The 13,584-nt window shown below is 40.7% G+C and overlaps 1 protein-coding gene across 2 annotated transcripts in view; it reads left to right on the top strand.

Moving 5' to 3' along the window:
* Nucleotides 1-719: 719 nt before the first annotated feature.
* Nucleotides 720-13,584, top strand: part of ARL5B (ADP ribosylation factor like GTPase 5B) — an 18,441-nt gene continuing 5,576 nt past the window's right edge. Inside the window, exons 1-4 of one of the 2 annotated variants that reach the window (XM_042472701.1) lie at nucleotides 720-908; nucleotides 11,040-11,100; nucleotides 12,727-12,882; nucleotides 13,579-13,584. The exon at nucleotides 13,579-13,584 is cut by the window's right edge and continues 88 nt beyond it. In XM_042472701.1, the coding sequence (XP_042328635.1) occupies nucleotides 863-908; nucleotides 11,040-11,100; nucleotides 12,727-12,882; nucleotides 13,579-13,584 (269 nt within the window). In that variant the 5' untranslated portion in view covers nucleotides 720-862. The remainder of the gene's footprint in view (nucleotides 909-11,039; nucleotides 11,101-12,726; nucleotides 12,883-13,578) is intronic. The other variant, XM_042472700.1, reaches the window with a different exon arrangement.

Here is a 13,584-nt window from a genome sequence, read left to right as displayed (position 1 = left end):
AAGGCTATTGCCACACTACAGAATTAATGCGGTGTCAAACCCAGGGTAACCAGATGCCCTTCTTTTCAGGGCATGTCCTACATTTCAGGAAGAATTCCTAACTGTCCTCCATTTTGAGCATTTTGTAATTAGGTACAGAATAAACATATTAACAGTACACCCACCACCACCACCACCAACAACATGTTTCAGCCTGAAAATTTAGAGAAGACTGGTTTTTAAGCAGTGAGCAAAATAAAACTCTTGTAGTTCCTTCAGAGGGTTCTGTTGTTGTTTGTTTGTTTTCCAGGGAAACTGTCCAAGGCAAGGCTTTGTCTCAATGAGGGGAAGGATTCTTTTTATTAATTATACAAGAAGAGGCGAGGCAGAAATAAAACTTTATTATCATTATGAGAAAATGACACTACTATAACAACAACAACCAGGCACAGTAAAAGTGGCCAGCTTTCAACCACATCCCAACACTTCCGGCTCCTGGTGGCATAGAAGTGAGTGAAGTGTCTATGGATATAGCCACTCATTGTTACTAGCCCCGCATATGGCGGCTTTCGAATGGAATCCGGAAGTGATGTTTGTATGTCAATAGTTCTTATCTCTAAGGAGGAGGAGGAAAAAAACACGTTCCGGTTTCGACCCTGTGCGTCACGGCGTTGCGTCAGCGTGCGTCGGTGACGTAAGGGGGATGCCCGGAGAGAAGGAAGGATGGGCTGCTTGTGTGGCTGAAAGTCAGAGGAGAAAGGGGGCGGGGCTTGTCGGGTTTCGGCCACGCCCACTCCGCTCCCGGCCGCCTGAAGAGAAAAGAAGAAAGAACAGTCAGAGAAAGGCTCCGTTGGAGGCGGCTGCGTTGTTTCGTTGCTCCGGGATGGGTCTAATATTCGCCAAGCTGTGGAGTCTTTTCTGTAACCAGGGTGAGCGGGGAAAGGGTCTCTGAGGGCTTCCTCTGTTCCCTAGAGGCAGCTCAGGCAATATGGGAAGGGTTTATGGTCATTTATTCGGTGGGAGGATAATAATAATAATGTAATTGTGGTGTTGTTGTTGTGTGGTTCCAAGTCATTTTTTACTTGTCCCCCCTTCCCAGAGGGGTTTTGCCATTGCCATCCTCTGAGGCTGAGAGAGTGTGACTTGCCCCAAGGCCATCCAGTGGTTTTCATGGCTGAGCCAGGATTCGAACCCTGGACTCCAAAGCTATAGTGCGACGTTCAAACCACTACATCACGCTCCTCTCTCTATTCAGACACTCTGATTTCTGCCATCATGACTGCGTCCACACAGGAGGAATAATCAGGTTTTGACGCCACTTTAACCGCCGCTGTGGCTCGATGGCATGGCATCCTGGGAGTCGTAGTTTGTTGCGGTTTCTTTGGGGAGAGCTCTGCTCTTCAGAGGCGTAATCTGACACTCAAACCGCTACACCACGCTGGCTTTGCCTAAGATAATAATTATTATAATAACTATATATATATATATATATATAGTATATAATAGTAATTACCGTATAATAATTATTACTTTAGGCAAAGCCAGCATTGTGTAGTAGTTTGAGCATTGGATTACGACTCTAATGTATATACTGTATATACTCATGTATAAGTCTAGAAATTTAGGTTAACCCAACAAAACTGAGTCGACTTATCCACAGGTCAATGTACGTACTATACTTTAAGTCATATATATATATATATATATATATATATATATATATATCCATCCTCTGGTGAAAGACAAAGCGTTTAATCTGCCCTGGTATCAGCACGAATAATAATGCTTGCTGGAGTTTTGTAAGTTCTTTACCATCCTTTTCCTTTGCTTTGTCCTTTACATCCTTTGTTATACTAACTTTTACCCTTGACATATCCATGGGTCATATCAAAATCCATAATTTTGGCCCCAAAACCTCGACTTATACATGAGGTCAACTTATAGTCAAGTATATACAGTATGTATGTATGTATATATGTGTGTGTGTGTGTGTGTTAACATTTTATACTATTATTTTAAGGAGGGAGAGCATGGTTTCAGTGTTAGATGATGATGATCTAACTGCCTTGTTCGCCGCCTTGAATCCCTATATTGGGAGAAAGGCAGGATATAAGAAAATAAAATGATGATGACGATGATTATATTTATTTATATCCTGCTTTTTTTTTCAAAAATGGAGACACAAAGTGGCTTACAAATGTTGTTCCTGTTGTTGTGTGCCTTCAATTCGCTTCTGACTTACAAATTAAAATAGTTAAAACATGTTAAAAACATACAAAAGTGTGCATTAAAATAGCATTAAATCAGTACAGTGTTAAAACATTTCTCATTAAAAGATGTAAGATGCAATCAAATGATAAAATACATACTTCAGGAGTCCATCAAAAGTAGTCATGATGGTTAAATGTCATGATTTTGGTTGTTGTTGTGTGTCTTCAAGTCATTTTCAACTTATGGTGCCCCTATCATGGGGTTTCCTTGGTAAGATTTGTTCAGAGAGGAGGTTTGCCATTGCCACATCCTCTGAGGCTGAGAGAGTGTGACTTGCCCACAGTCGCCCTGTGGGTTTCATGACCAAGCTGGAAATTGAACCCTGGTCCCCTATCTCCTAGTCCGGTGCTCAAACCCCTACATCACACCGACTCTCCTAATAACAATTGTAATAATAATATTTATTTTTTTATCCAGCTCTTCTCGTGGATCAAGGTGGGGAACAACAAATCAACAATGAACATCATCAACTAAAAGACATTGATGAAAACATACAGCAGTTTGAAAGGACAAATAGGGCATATACAGTTTAAAACCGTCCACATTTAAAGTTAGAGCCAGTGTGATGTAGTGTTTTCAGCGTTGAACTATGACTCTGGAGACCAGGGTTCAAATCTTAGCTCAGCCATAGAAACACATTGGGTGACCTTGGGCAAGTCACACACTCTCAGCTTCAGAGGATGGCAATGACAACCCCCCTCTGAGGAAACTTGCCAAGAAAACCCTGTCTTAGATTTGCCTCAGGGTCGACTTCAGTCAGAAATGACTTGAAGGCATGCAACGACAACAACAAACAAATCTAAAATCACAATTTAAAAAATCGTCTGGATAAGAATAGTTTGGAAGAGGCTGGTTTTCAGTACGGTTTTAAATTTGGACAGTGTGTTTAGCTGTCCAATTTCTTCCGACATGTCATTCCATAGTCTAGGGGCAGCTGAAGAAAAAAGTCCTCTATTTTACAGTTGCCAATCTAATCCCAGGTTGGACCGATTCACACAGTGAATTCTTGGGAAGTGATTAAGAAAAGCAGAGCAGAAAGGCTGAGTGGGATAGTTAATCTCTCATAGGGTTGGAAGGGTCCTCTGGGAGCCATTTTGTCTAACCCGCTGCCAGGCAGGGATAACATAACCACAGCACTTATGGAAGCTGCCCATCCAACCTTAAAGACCTCCAAAGAAGGAGAGTCTGCCACCATTTGAAGCAGGCTATTCCACTGTTCCATTCTTCTAGTCATTTCCAAACTCTGGCCTTCCAGGTATTTTGGACTTTGGACCAGCTCCCAGAATCCCAGACTATTGGTCAAGGTGGTTGGGGCTTCTAGGAGCTAGAGTCCAAAACAGCAGGAAGACCAGAGTTTGGGAATCACTACATTCTACTGGAAACTGGCAGAGGAACTAAGCGTGGTGTAGTGGTTTGAGCATTGGACTATAACTCTGGAAACCAGGGTTCAAATCCTGGCTTGTAAACCCATTGGGGTGACTTTGGGCAGGTCACATTAGGGGAAGGCAGTAGCAAGTCCCCTCTGAAGAAATTTGCCAAGAAAAACCCATGATAGGTTCGCCTTACAGTCACCATAATTCAGAAAAGTCTTGAAGGCACCCAGCACACACATTCCACTGTAGAACAGTGGAGGGACATTATCACTTGCTCCTTTTTCATTTTGACATTCCTCTGAGAAACCTGTCAGGGCATGGTTTCAGCCTGCGGCCAACACCCATTTCATCCCCGGCAACAATTCTGAATTGAAGGAGATTATGTCACCTCCAAGAGCCTTCAGGGCTAAATGTAGATTAGAATTGGAGTCTCCTCATTACTGTCACTACTGGAGTCTAGCGGGGGAAAATCATGCTCAGCTGACAAGGTTGTTGCTGTGTGCCTTAAAGTCATTTCTAACTTATGGTAACCCTCAGCCTAAGATGAAATCTTAGCAATCATTTTATCATTCGTGGTTTTATATCTCACCCTTCAATTGGTTCTTTGCTGTTGCGTGCCTTCAAGTCATTTCCAACTTATGGTTCCAGCAGGCGTATCCAGATAATTTTAAATTGTGAATTATGATGTTGAATTTTAAATGTTGACTCTTTTAAAATGTGTATGTCTTACTGGTCCTTTTAAACTGTTGCATGTTTTAATTAATGTGTTCTAATTGATGTTCAAAGATATAGCCATGTTAGTCTGTAGAGAGTTCTTGTAGCACCTTTGAGACTAACTGAAAGAAAGAAGTTGGCAGCATGAACTTTCGTAGACTTAAGTCTATTTCCTCAGATGCATTAGTTTAATTTATGTTAATTGTTGATTTGTTGTTGTTCCCCACCTCAATCTGTGGGAAGAGGTGGGTATGAAGTTGTTGTTGTTGTTCTTGTTATGACCCCGAGGCAAACCTATCACAGGGTATTCTCAGCAAGATTTGTTCAGCGGGGATTTGCCTTTTGTCTTCCTCTGAGACTGAGAGAGCGTGACTTGCTTAGGGTAATCCGACAGGTTTCCATGACCAACCCTGGTCTTCACAGTCATAATCCAATGCTCAAACCACTACACCACACTGACTCTTGAAACTGACAAGAGGGGAGGCTTAATTGATTAGCTTGACCGGGAGCAGATAGATGGGAAGCTGAGAAAGGAAAAAGCAGTAAATGATGTTGGACTTTAGGTGGTGCTTTAGAGCAAAAGAAGGGACCTATTGCTAATAGTAGAATCAGCCTGGTTGGGTGGAGGTGTTTAAGAAACATGATAGAGCTGGCAGAGAGCATAAGATGGGGAAAAAAGGATTCAGAGAAGAAGAATAGAATTAGGAGGGAATCAAGGGTGACCTTGTCCAAACCACTCCTGGTTCACCCCTGAAAAGTAGCCATCTAACCTCAATTTAAAAAACCCCCAGAAAAGGAGAATCTATGAGCTCTGTTGTCATGGGAGTATAGAGTACTAGTTGGCAGCAAAATTTCACATTTGGGGTGGTAATGAATCAGCAGTTGGGATTGTGGTGAAAAAATTAGCTGGAAGATTTGAGGGCGGGGAGGAGAGCAAGTGTGGTGTAGTGGTTTGAGCATTGGACTGTGATTCTGGAGACCAGGGTTTGAATCCCAGCTTGACTAGGGAAACCCACTGGGTGAGCTTGGGCAAGGCACACTGTCTTGGCCTCAGAGGATGGCACTGGCAAACCCCCTCAGAAAAAACTTGCCAGGAAAACTCCATGCATGATAGGTTCACTTTACAGTTTAATAAGTTGGAAAAGACTTGAAGGTACACCACTACCACAACAAGGTGGTCATTTAAAGGATTGTTGGCGTTTTCAAAATAGGGAAACTATTTCTCTGTTAGGACTGGCAATATATATAAAATGTTTTAAGGGAAGTACTTGGGTTTTGTTAAAGATCGGTGGATATTTGAGAAGGTTTTTTTTTGTCACTACTTTCATTTGACTAATGTTCTGTTTAGAACAGGTAGGATTAATGGCACATGCAAGATACAGAGAACACCATGCTCAGTGCAAATATCAGTTGGGCTAAATGAAGAGATTTGCAAAAAAGATATTTTTTTCTTCCCTATCCTCATTTTCAAGGCGCATGAGCTTTTCTTGTTTTTTTAAAAAAATGCTTTTGCTATAAAGCAAATAGACCAGTGTTCAAGACATGTGGGACATGGCTGTTCTAAAATAACTTTTTGAAATTTAGGTAATTCAGCCCACAGTACCTAACTTGCAAGCATGCTTTTGTTCTCCTTTAATCTAAAATGCTTCCAGCCATCCTGATGGAGTCCCTCAGTTTTACAGAACAGGAAAAATGATTGTACAAAGGTGGATGAATGCATTCTTTTCAGAATGGCATATCTGTTAACCTTTTATGAGAGACAATCGTGTTCATAACATTATTTGAAGCTGCTGCCAAAAGAACCCATATGGACAGAGATTATTTTAATGAATAGCTCTCTGCTGATTTGTTGGTTCCCAAAGTTAAGGCATTTAAAAATGCTTTCACATGGCAATAGCTATTGTGTCAGACCAATTCACTATACAGATTGTCTATGCTGGGTGGAAAAATTGTTGTGCAGTAGTTGCCAGCCCCATATGTGTGATGCTTGTATAGGCACTCTTGGCCTAGTTGCTTTCTCATGTAAGAGCTGTTGTGTTTGGATTTGCTGCTGTTTAGAAGCATTCCAACAGTATTCATTTGTTAACTGCCTTCGAGTCAATCTCGACCCAGGGCGACCCTGTGGGTGAGACATATCCAATACTCCATATCCTCCATTGCTTTGCTTGGGTCCTGCAAATTTTCATGCTCATGACTTTCTTAATGGAGTCCATCCATTTAACATGTGATCTTTCTCTCTACATCCCTCCAAGTTTTCTAGCACTATTTCTTTTTTCAATGGGTCATACCTTTTCATGATGTGGCCAAAGTTCGACAACTTCAACTTTATCATCTTGGCTTCCAGGGAGACTTCAGGCTTGTTCTGTTCTCGGACCCATTTGTTTGTCTCTTTAGCTGTCCATGATATCATTAATACTTGTACAGTATCCAGTTCCACATTTCAAATGAAGTGACTTTCCTCTTATCGTCCTTCCTCACTGTCCAGTGCTTGCATTCATACCTGGTAATGGGGAGCACAATGGCTTGGACGATTCTAACTTTCATGCTCAGGTGTATTTATTTATTTATTTCATTTTTATGCTGCCTTTCTCCCAAAAAGGGACCCAAGGTGGCTCACAAGATAAAAGCACTTTAAAAACCATTTTTAATTTTTTAAAAAACCTAGATAAAACAGTATAAAATTAATATTAAAATCATAGAAAGGTTTTAAAAACATAATCTAATATACCCTATATAAAAGCTACCCTGTCATAATTTTTAACAGGCTGCCTGAATAAAAACATTTTTTACTTGCCAGCAAAAGGCCAGCAGGGAGGGGGACACAGCCTAGCCACCTGTGGAAGGAAGTTCCAGAGGATGGGAGATGCCACCGAGAAGGCTCTTTCTCGTGGCCTCACCAAGCAAGCCTGGGATAGTGAGGGGGACCAAGAAAAAGCCCTCTCCTGGAGATCGTGGGGCTCTAGCAAGTTTATATGGGGAGGTATCTTTACTCTTTAGGATCTTTTCTAGTTTTTTTCATAGCTGCTGTCCCCATTCCTAGTCTTCTTCTGATCTCTTGACTGCAGTCCCCATTCTGGTCAACGTTTGATCCAAAGTACAGGAACTATTTCGATTTCCTCTTTGTCTAGGCTGAATTTGTGTAGATTCTCTGGTCTTTATTTTTGTTAGCAGTAAGCCTGCCTTTGCATTTTCTTCTTTGAGGTTCCTTAGTAGGTGTTCCAGGTCTCTTATGTTTTCTGCTAGTAGTATGATATCACCTGCATATTTTAGGCACGTTACAGACCGCCTGAAAACGGCGGTCTGCCGGCGCTGCCGGTTGCCGCATCCAGGAACTGCAGCAGCCAAACCGCGTGGTTCCCAGGCGTGGCAAAAAGCAGCCTGAAAATGGCACTTCTTTTTGCGCCTTGGAAGTGGCGCCGTGAGGCGCTAGTCGCGCACTCGTGGCATCACTTCCGGGACATGACATGTGGACGCTAAGCATCCGCTACGTCAAGATGGCGGTGCCCGTGTGGAAGGGTGCCGCCATTTTGTACGTACCCAATATGTACTAGGGTTAGGGGCGTCAGGAAGTGATGCCCCTTCCTAACCCTAGTACGTCCTGGGGATGTACTATAGGCGCATCTGTAACGTGCCTGTGATAGCTGATATTCCTTCCTCCTATCTTCACTCCTCTTTCTGTGCCCAAGCCTATGCTTCATTTGATATTTTCTGTATACAAGTTGAACAAATAGGGTGAAAGGATGCAGCCTTGCCTGTTCTCTTTGCAGTTTGGGAACCATTCTGTTTCTCCATGTTCTGTTCTAACAGTAACCTCTTTTCCTAAATACTGTACCAATTTCTCATCAGGACAATAAAATGTATTGGCACTCCATTATCTTTGAGAGTGTTCCATAGCTTTTCATGATTTATGCAGTCAAAGGCATTGCTATAGTCTATAAAGCACATGCTGATTTATTTATTTATTTATTTATTTATTTATTGGAATTCCTTGGTGTGCTCCATTAGCCATCATATATTTGCAGTGTGGTCCCTACTGCCTCTTTCTTTCCTGAACCCCACTTACACCTCTGAAATTTCTCTCTCCATGTATAGTTGGAATCTGTGTTGCAGAATTTTGAACATAATTTGGTTTGCATGAGAGATGACAGCTATGGTTCTGTAGTTGCTGCAGTGTTTGGTATCTCCTTTTTTGTGGATGGGGATGTATATTGATAGTTCCCAATCCGTTGGCCACTGTTTTGTTTTTCATATTTGTTGACATACTGTATTTTGGTTAGCACTAGGGTTGATTCAGTCTTTGAGGATTGTAGCAGTTCAATTGTGGTATCATCTGTTCCTGGTGATTTATTTTTCCCAAGTTCTCTTATTGCAGCATCTACTCCATTTTTTAAATCTGAGGTTCATCTTCATATAGTTCCTTGTTCCCTGTGTCTTTCACTTTCTCATCTCTTTTATATATCTCTTCTGTGTATTGCCTTCAACATCTTTTTATTTCTTCCTAATCTTGAATTGTGTTCTTTTCATTGTGATAGACTAGAGCAGGGGTAGGCAACCTTTTTGAGCCGGGGGCCGGGTTGCTGTCCCTCAGACAACTGGGGGGCTGAAGCCAAAAAATAAATAATTAAATATATTATTAAAATTTAAATAAATAAATAAAAAATAATTCCTACATACACTGCACACATTATATTTTGAAGTAAAAAACAAAATGGGAACATATACAATATTTTAATTGAAGATCGCCTTCCTAAATGTGAGAGCCAGTGTGATATAATGGTTTGCATACTGGACTGTGACTCTGGAGACCAGGATTTGAATCCTGGTTCAGTCATGTAAAGGCACCAGGGCTGGGGAGTAGTGGTGATTTTGGGGTTACTCCTACTCTGAAGTAAGATATTTTTTCTTAATATTACACCTACTCCTACTCCTGTACAAACCTCTTACTCCTACTCCCAGCCCTGGGGAAAAGCCCCGGTTGCTTTGCAAGGTTGGTGTGTGTGTGTGTGTGTGTGTGTGTGTGTGTAGTGTGTAGTGTGTCTCTCATTGCCTCCCAGTCTCTTCCCCAGTGCAATATAATAAAATTGTTTTTTGGTGTTTGAATGTACAATATAATAACAGGAATAAGGAATAACAAATATATTTTGTTACTCCTTATTCCTACTCCTACTCCTGTAAATACCTCTAATTCCTTTACTCCTTACTCCTACTCCCCAGCCCTGAAAGGCACTGGGTGATCTTGGGCAAGTCACAATCTCTCAGTCTCAGAGGATGGCAGTGGCAAACCCCCTCTGTAACTTGCCAAAACAAAACAATACATGATAGATTCTCCATAACTCAGAAATGACTTGAAGGCACGCAGCAACAACAACAACAGCTTAAATGTAGTGGGAAGAGTAGAGATATCCCCCCCCCCCCAAAAAAAATGAAATGGTTTGTCAGGATTCATTGACTTTGATGTGTTAGCTCAAGAGATGTGTTTTGCACTAAGTTGACAAAAGTTTGAAAAAGGTCTAGTGGAGAAAAGGGGAAAACTGCTTAATAATTGCCTAGACTGGTTATTTACATTAGTCATGAACTACTGGCCTTTAGTAGCATTCAAGGATCTGGGCTGCGTCTATATGTTTGCTTTTTAAGTGCTTCAAAGGAAAAAGGGTTCGTAGTTGCTTCTTGATGCTAATTTATTGGAAAACAGCTATAAAAGGAATGTTGGCTTTTAAAAGGTCAATGCTCTTTTTTCAGTCCTTTTTATGTCTATATTCTAACCTCTTGTGTGGAGAGGGATCTTGATAGTCTGGATAGAATAGACTGGAAAAGGCTTTGCAAAAAAATGGTATAGAGGAACATTCCTCGTCTAGTACAGGTTGAGTCATTCTCTCTGAACCTTAGAGAATGGTAATGGCAAGCCCCCTTTGAAGACATTTTCCAAGAAAACCCCATGGTAGGTTCACCTTATGGTTCCCATTAATCAGAAATTAGAGGCACGCAACAACAAGCACACAACCTTATCCAAAAAGCTTGGGACCAGAAATGGTTTGGGTTTGAGAATTAATACAGACATAGGCCTGTTACAGACTGCCAAAATAAAGCTGCTTCGGGTCTCTTTGGAGGTATGCTATTTAAATGATGCATGAGTCCTAAGAGTCCGGAGGTTGCGCCAAAGCCACACTCCATTCCTAAGCACTGGAGTGCAGCTTTGGTGCAGCTTCCGGATTCTTAGGATGCATGCATCATTTAAACAGCATACCTCAAAAGAGACCCGAAGCAGCTTTATTTTGGCAGTCTGTAACAGGCCATGATGAGCTATTTTGGAGATGGGACCCAAATCTAATCACAAAATTCATGTATGTTTCCTATACACTTTAGACACATAGCCTAAAGGTAATGTTATACAACATTTTAAATAATTTTGTTCATGAAACAAAGTTTGTGTATACTGAACTACCAGAAGCAAATGTGTCAACTAGTTCAGCTACCCATGAAAAAGGTTTTTTTTTTTTTTAGCATTTCAGATTTTGGAATTCCAGATAAAGGAGGTTCAACCTGTAGGACAGCTTTAAATATCTTATTAGCAATCTGTCAGTGAAACTAATTCATTAGCCAGAACTAGGATATATCATTGTGTTAGGATTTCTGATTATTGATAAGGTCATATTGAGCTAAAATGTGGTGCTATTCACCACTGTTCACTCTTATGTATTGTAGAGCACAAAGTGATAATTGTGGGACTTGACAATGCTGGAAAGACCACCATTCTGTACCAGTTGTAAGTACCGTATTTTGACTTGATAACTTAAGTCCTGAGGATGTGATTCTGATCATAATTTAATGCTTGGGAACAGTGTTTACAAAGTTTAGAAGAATAACATATTTTTCAGCTCTGAACAAGTTGTCCTTAAATTCCTAAGTGTTAAATTTATGCATGGCCTAGAAACTTGCTATTGTGTTTGTTTGTTTTTTATGGTTTGGCAGCTTGATGTTGTGTTTCCTAAATAAGATTTCAGTTGTTCCAATTTTAACCCTTCACATTTAGAGCAATTCACATCTAATCTGTCATTGATAGCCCAGCTATTTCCATTGGTGGAAGGAAAATGTTTTCCTATCCCATTTTGCTCAATTAGGGCCCGAACAGGCAGGCCAAAATAAAGCTGCTTTGGGTCACTTTGGAGGTATGCTGTTTAAATGATGCGTGTGTCCTCAGAGGCCAGAAGCTGTGCCAGAGCCATGCTCCAGTCCTAAGGACTGGAGCACAGCTTCTGGCCTCTTAAGATGCATGTGTTATTTAAACAGCATACCTCTAAAGAGACCCCAAAATTTTGGATTGTCTGTTCAGGCCCTTAGTTTATTGTAGAATGCTGATATACATAATGTTACGTCAGAGGATTATTTCATGATGTTCCAATAACTTTACTAAACACAAGGAACTGTAGTAGAAAAGGTCATAAACAAGTAACTGATGTATTGTACATCAGGAAGATAGATACACTGTAGCAAGAGAAAACCCTCTTTTGTCAGAATTGTGGCATCTTATTTTAAAATATTTCTTCTAATCTGTCCCATCTGGAAGTATTTGGTATTATGTAATTTTAAGAGCACATTATAAGCTAAAGCTAATGAGCTAACAGTACTGTATGCAATTTCTCACTAGACCCCTTCTTAAAAAGACAGTATGCTGCTAAATTCTGAACACAACATTCAAAAGGTATGCTCCTGTTCTAAAGGTATGCCACCCCATGGTTCTGAACATATGACAGACAGAGCAAGGATGATCCCATTGGCCCCAATGGGATCATCTTTCACATCTCATTGCCTGCTCCTGCAGCCCAATACTTGTTGGAGGTGTAGCCTCTGAAGCAGGAAGGCTTTTCTTCTGTAGGTTCTTTATGCATCTGAGCATCCTGATTTTTCAGGTATGTCAGAGCTGACCAGAGTATGGGGACACTTCACAAGTAGAAGTAGCTTCCTGCTGCAGGGATGCAGTCCTCAGTATTTAGGAAACTACAGAGATTGTTGGTGAAGTTACAGTGGAGGGGGCAGAGTCCTTGGTCTCATCTCCATTTTCCTGGTTTGAATCATGTGAGTACTGAACTTCTAAATAGAAACTTGTAAATAGGATTGGTATAAACTAATAGTCATCTCTCTAATGGACCTTAATCACTGAAGTGGTGCATGTGTGTGTCAGTTTATCCCAGCTTTCCTGACCATGTGGAAGAACTTGAGGGTTTTTTTAAATGAAAAAAATGGAAAACATATTTTTGATATAATAGATGTGTTTTTCCCACTGCAACCTTCAATTTTATCCAACAAACCACATGTTATTCTATAACAACATACTAATGTGTAGAACCATATTCTATATTTTGCTAAACATACTACTTTGCTCCCACTTTAGCCTCATGAATGAAGTGGTTCACACTTCTCCCACCATAGGAAGCAATGTTGAAGAAATAGTAGTAAAAAACACACATTTCCTCATGTGGGATATCGGAGGACAGGAGTCATTACGGTCATCCTGGAATACGTATTATACAAACACAGAGGTATGTCGGTGCTCTTCCTACTTCATGCAGCTCTAGTGGTGAGGACAGTGCTTGCAAAACATAGTTTTTCTCACGAGAAACTAGTACCAGGTTCCCGCTTCAACAGCCACAACTATGAGTGCTTGAAGTGAGGTTCAAGAAGGAGAGAAAATGGCTTTGCTGAGTAGAAAGTAACAGAGAGCTGCTTTGTTTTTAAGCCCCTGAAAGGTTTTTCTGGTCAAATGACCTCTTTATTTTTCCTCACAATAAGCAAGAGCGCTTGATACTCATCTCAGCTAAATTTGAATGGCAAAGATACTGAGGGAAGTATTCTTCCTAGAGTGTATGGGTGGAACACAGTCTGAATATGAGCTCCATTTTTGCTAGTATTGTCATTTTGTTTCACAGTTTGCTTGTGCTCCACTACCTCATAAGCCTGTCAAGGATGTTCAATGGAGTCATTTTTATTAAATCAAATGTATCATTTTATAAAAACAGAAGAGTCTTGTAATACCGCAAAAACTAGCACATTTCACTGTGTTTTGCTGCAACAGATTAACACAGCTGCTCCTCTGGAAATTATTTCATTGTATGTGGTTCCTGCAAAGAAACATGATTCTTTAGTTCTTTGTCCAATGGTTATTCTTTCCACAGTTTATTGTATGTGGTTCCTACAAAGAAACATGATTCTTTAGTTCTTTGTCCAATGGTTATTCTTTCCACAGTTTATT

This window comes from Sceloporus undulatus, chromosome 6, assembly GCF_019175285.1.
Source record: "Sceloporus undulatus isolate JIND9_A2432 ecotype Alabama chromosome 6, SceUnd_v1.1, whole genome shotgun sequence".
Classification (NCBI taxonomy): Eukaryota; Metazoa; Chordata; class Lepidosauria; order Squamata; family Phrynosomatidae; genus Sceloporus; species Sceloporus undulatus.
This window is presented reverse-complemented; position numbering and strand designations above follow the sequence as displayed.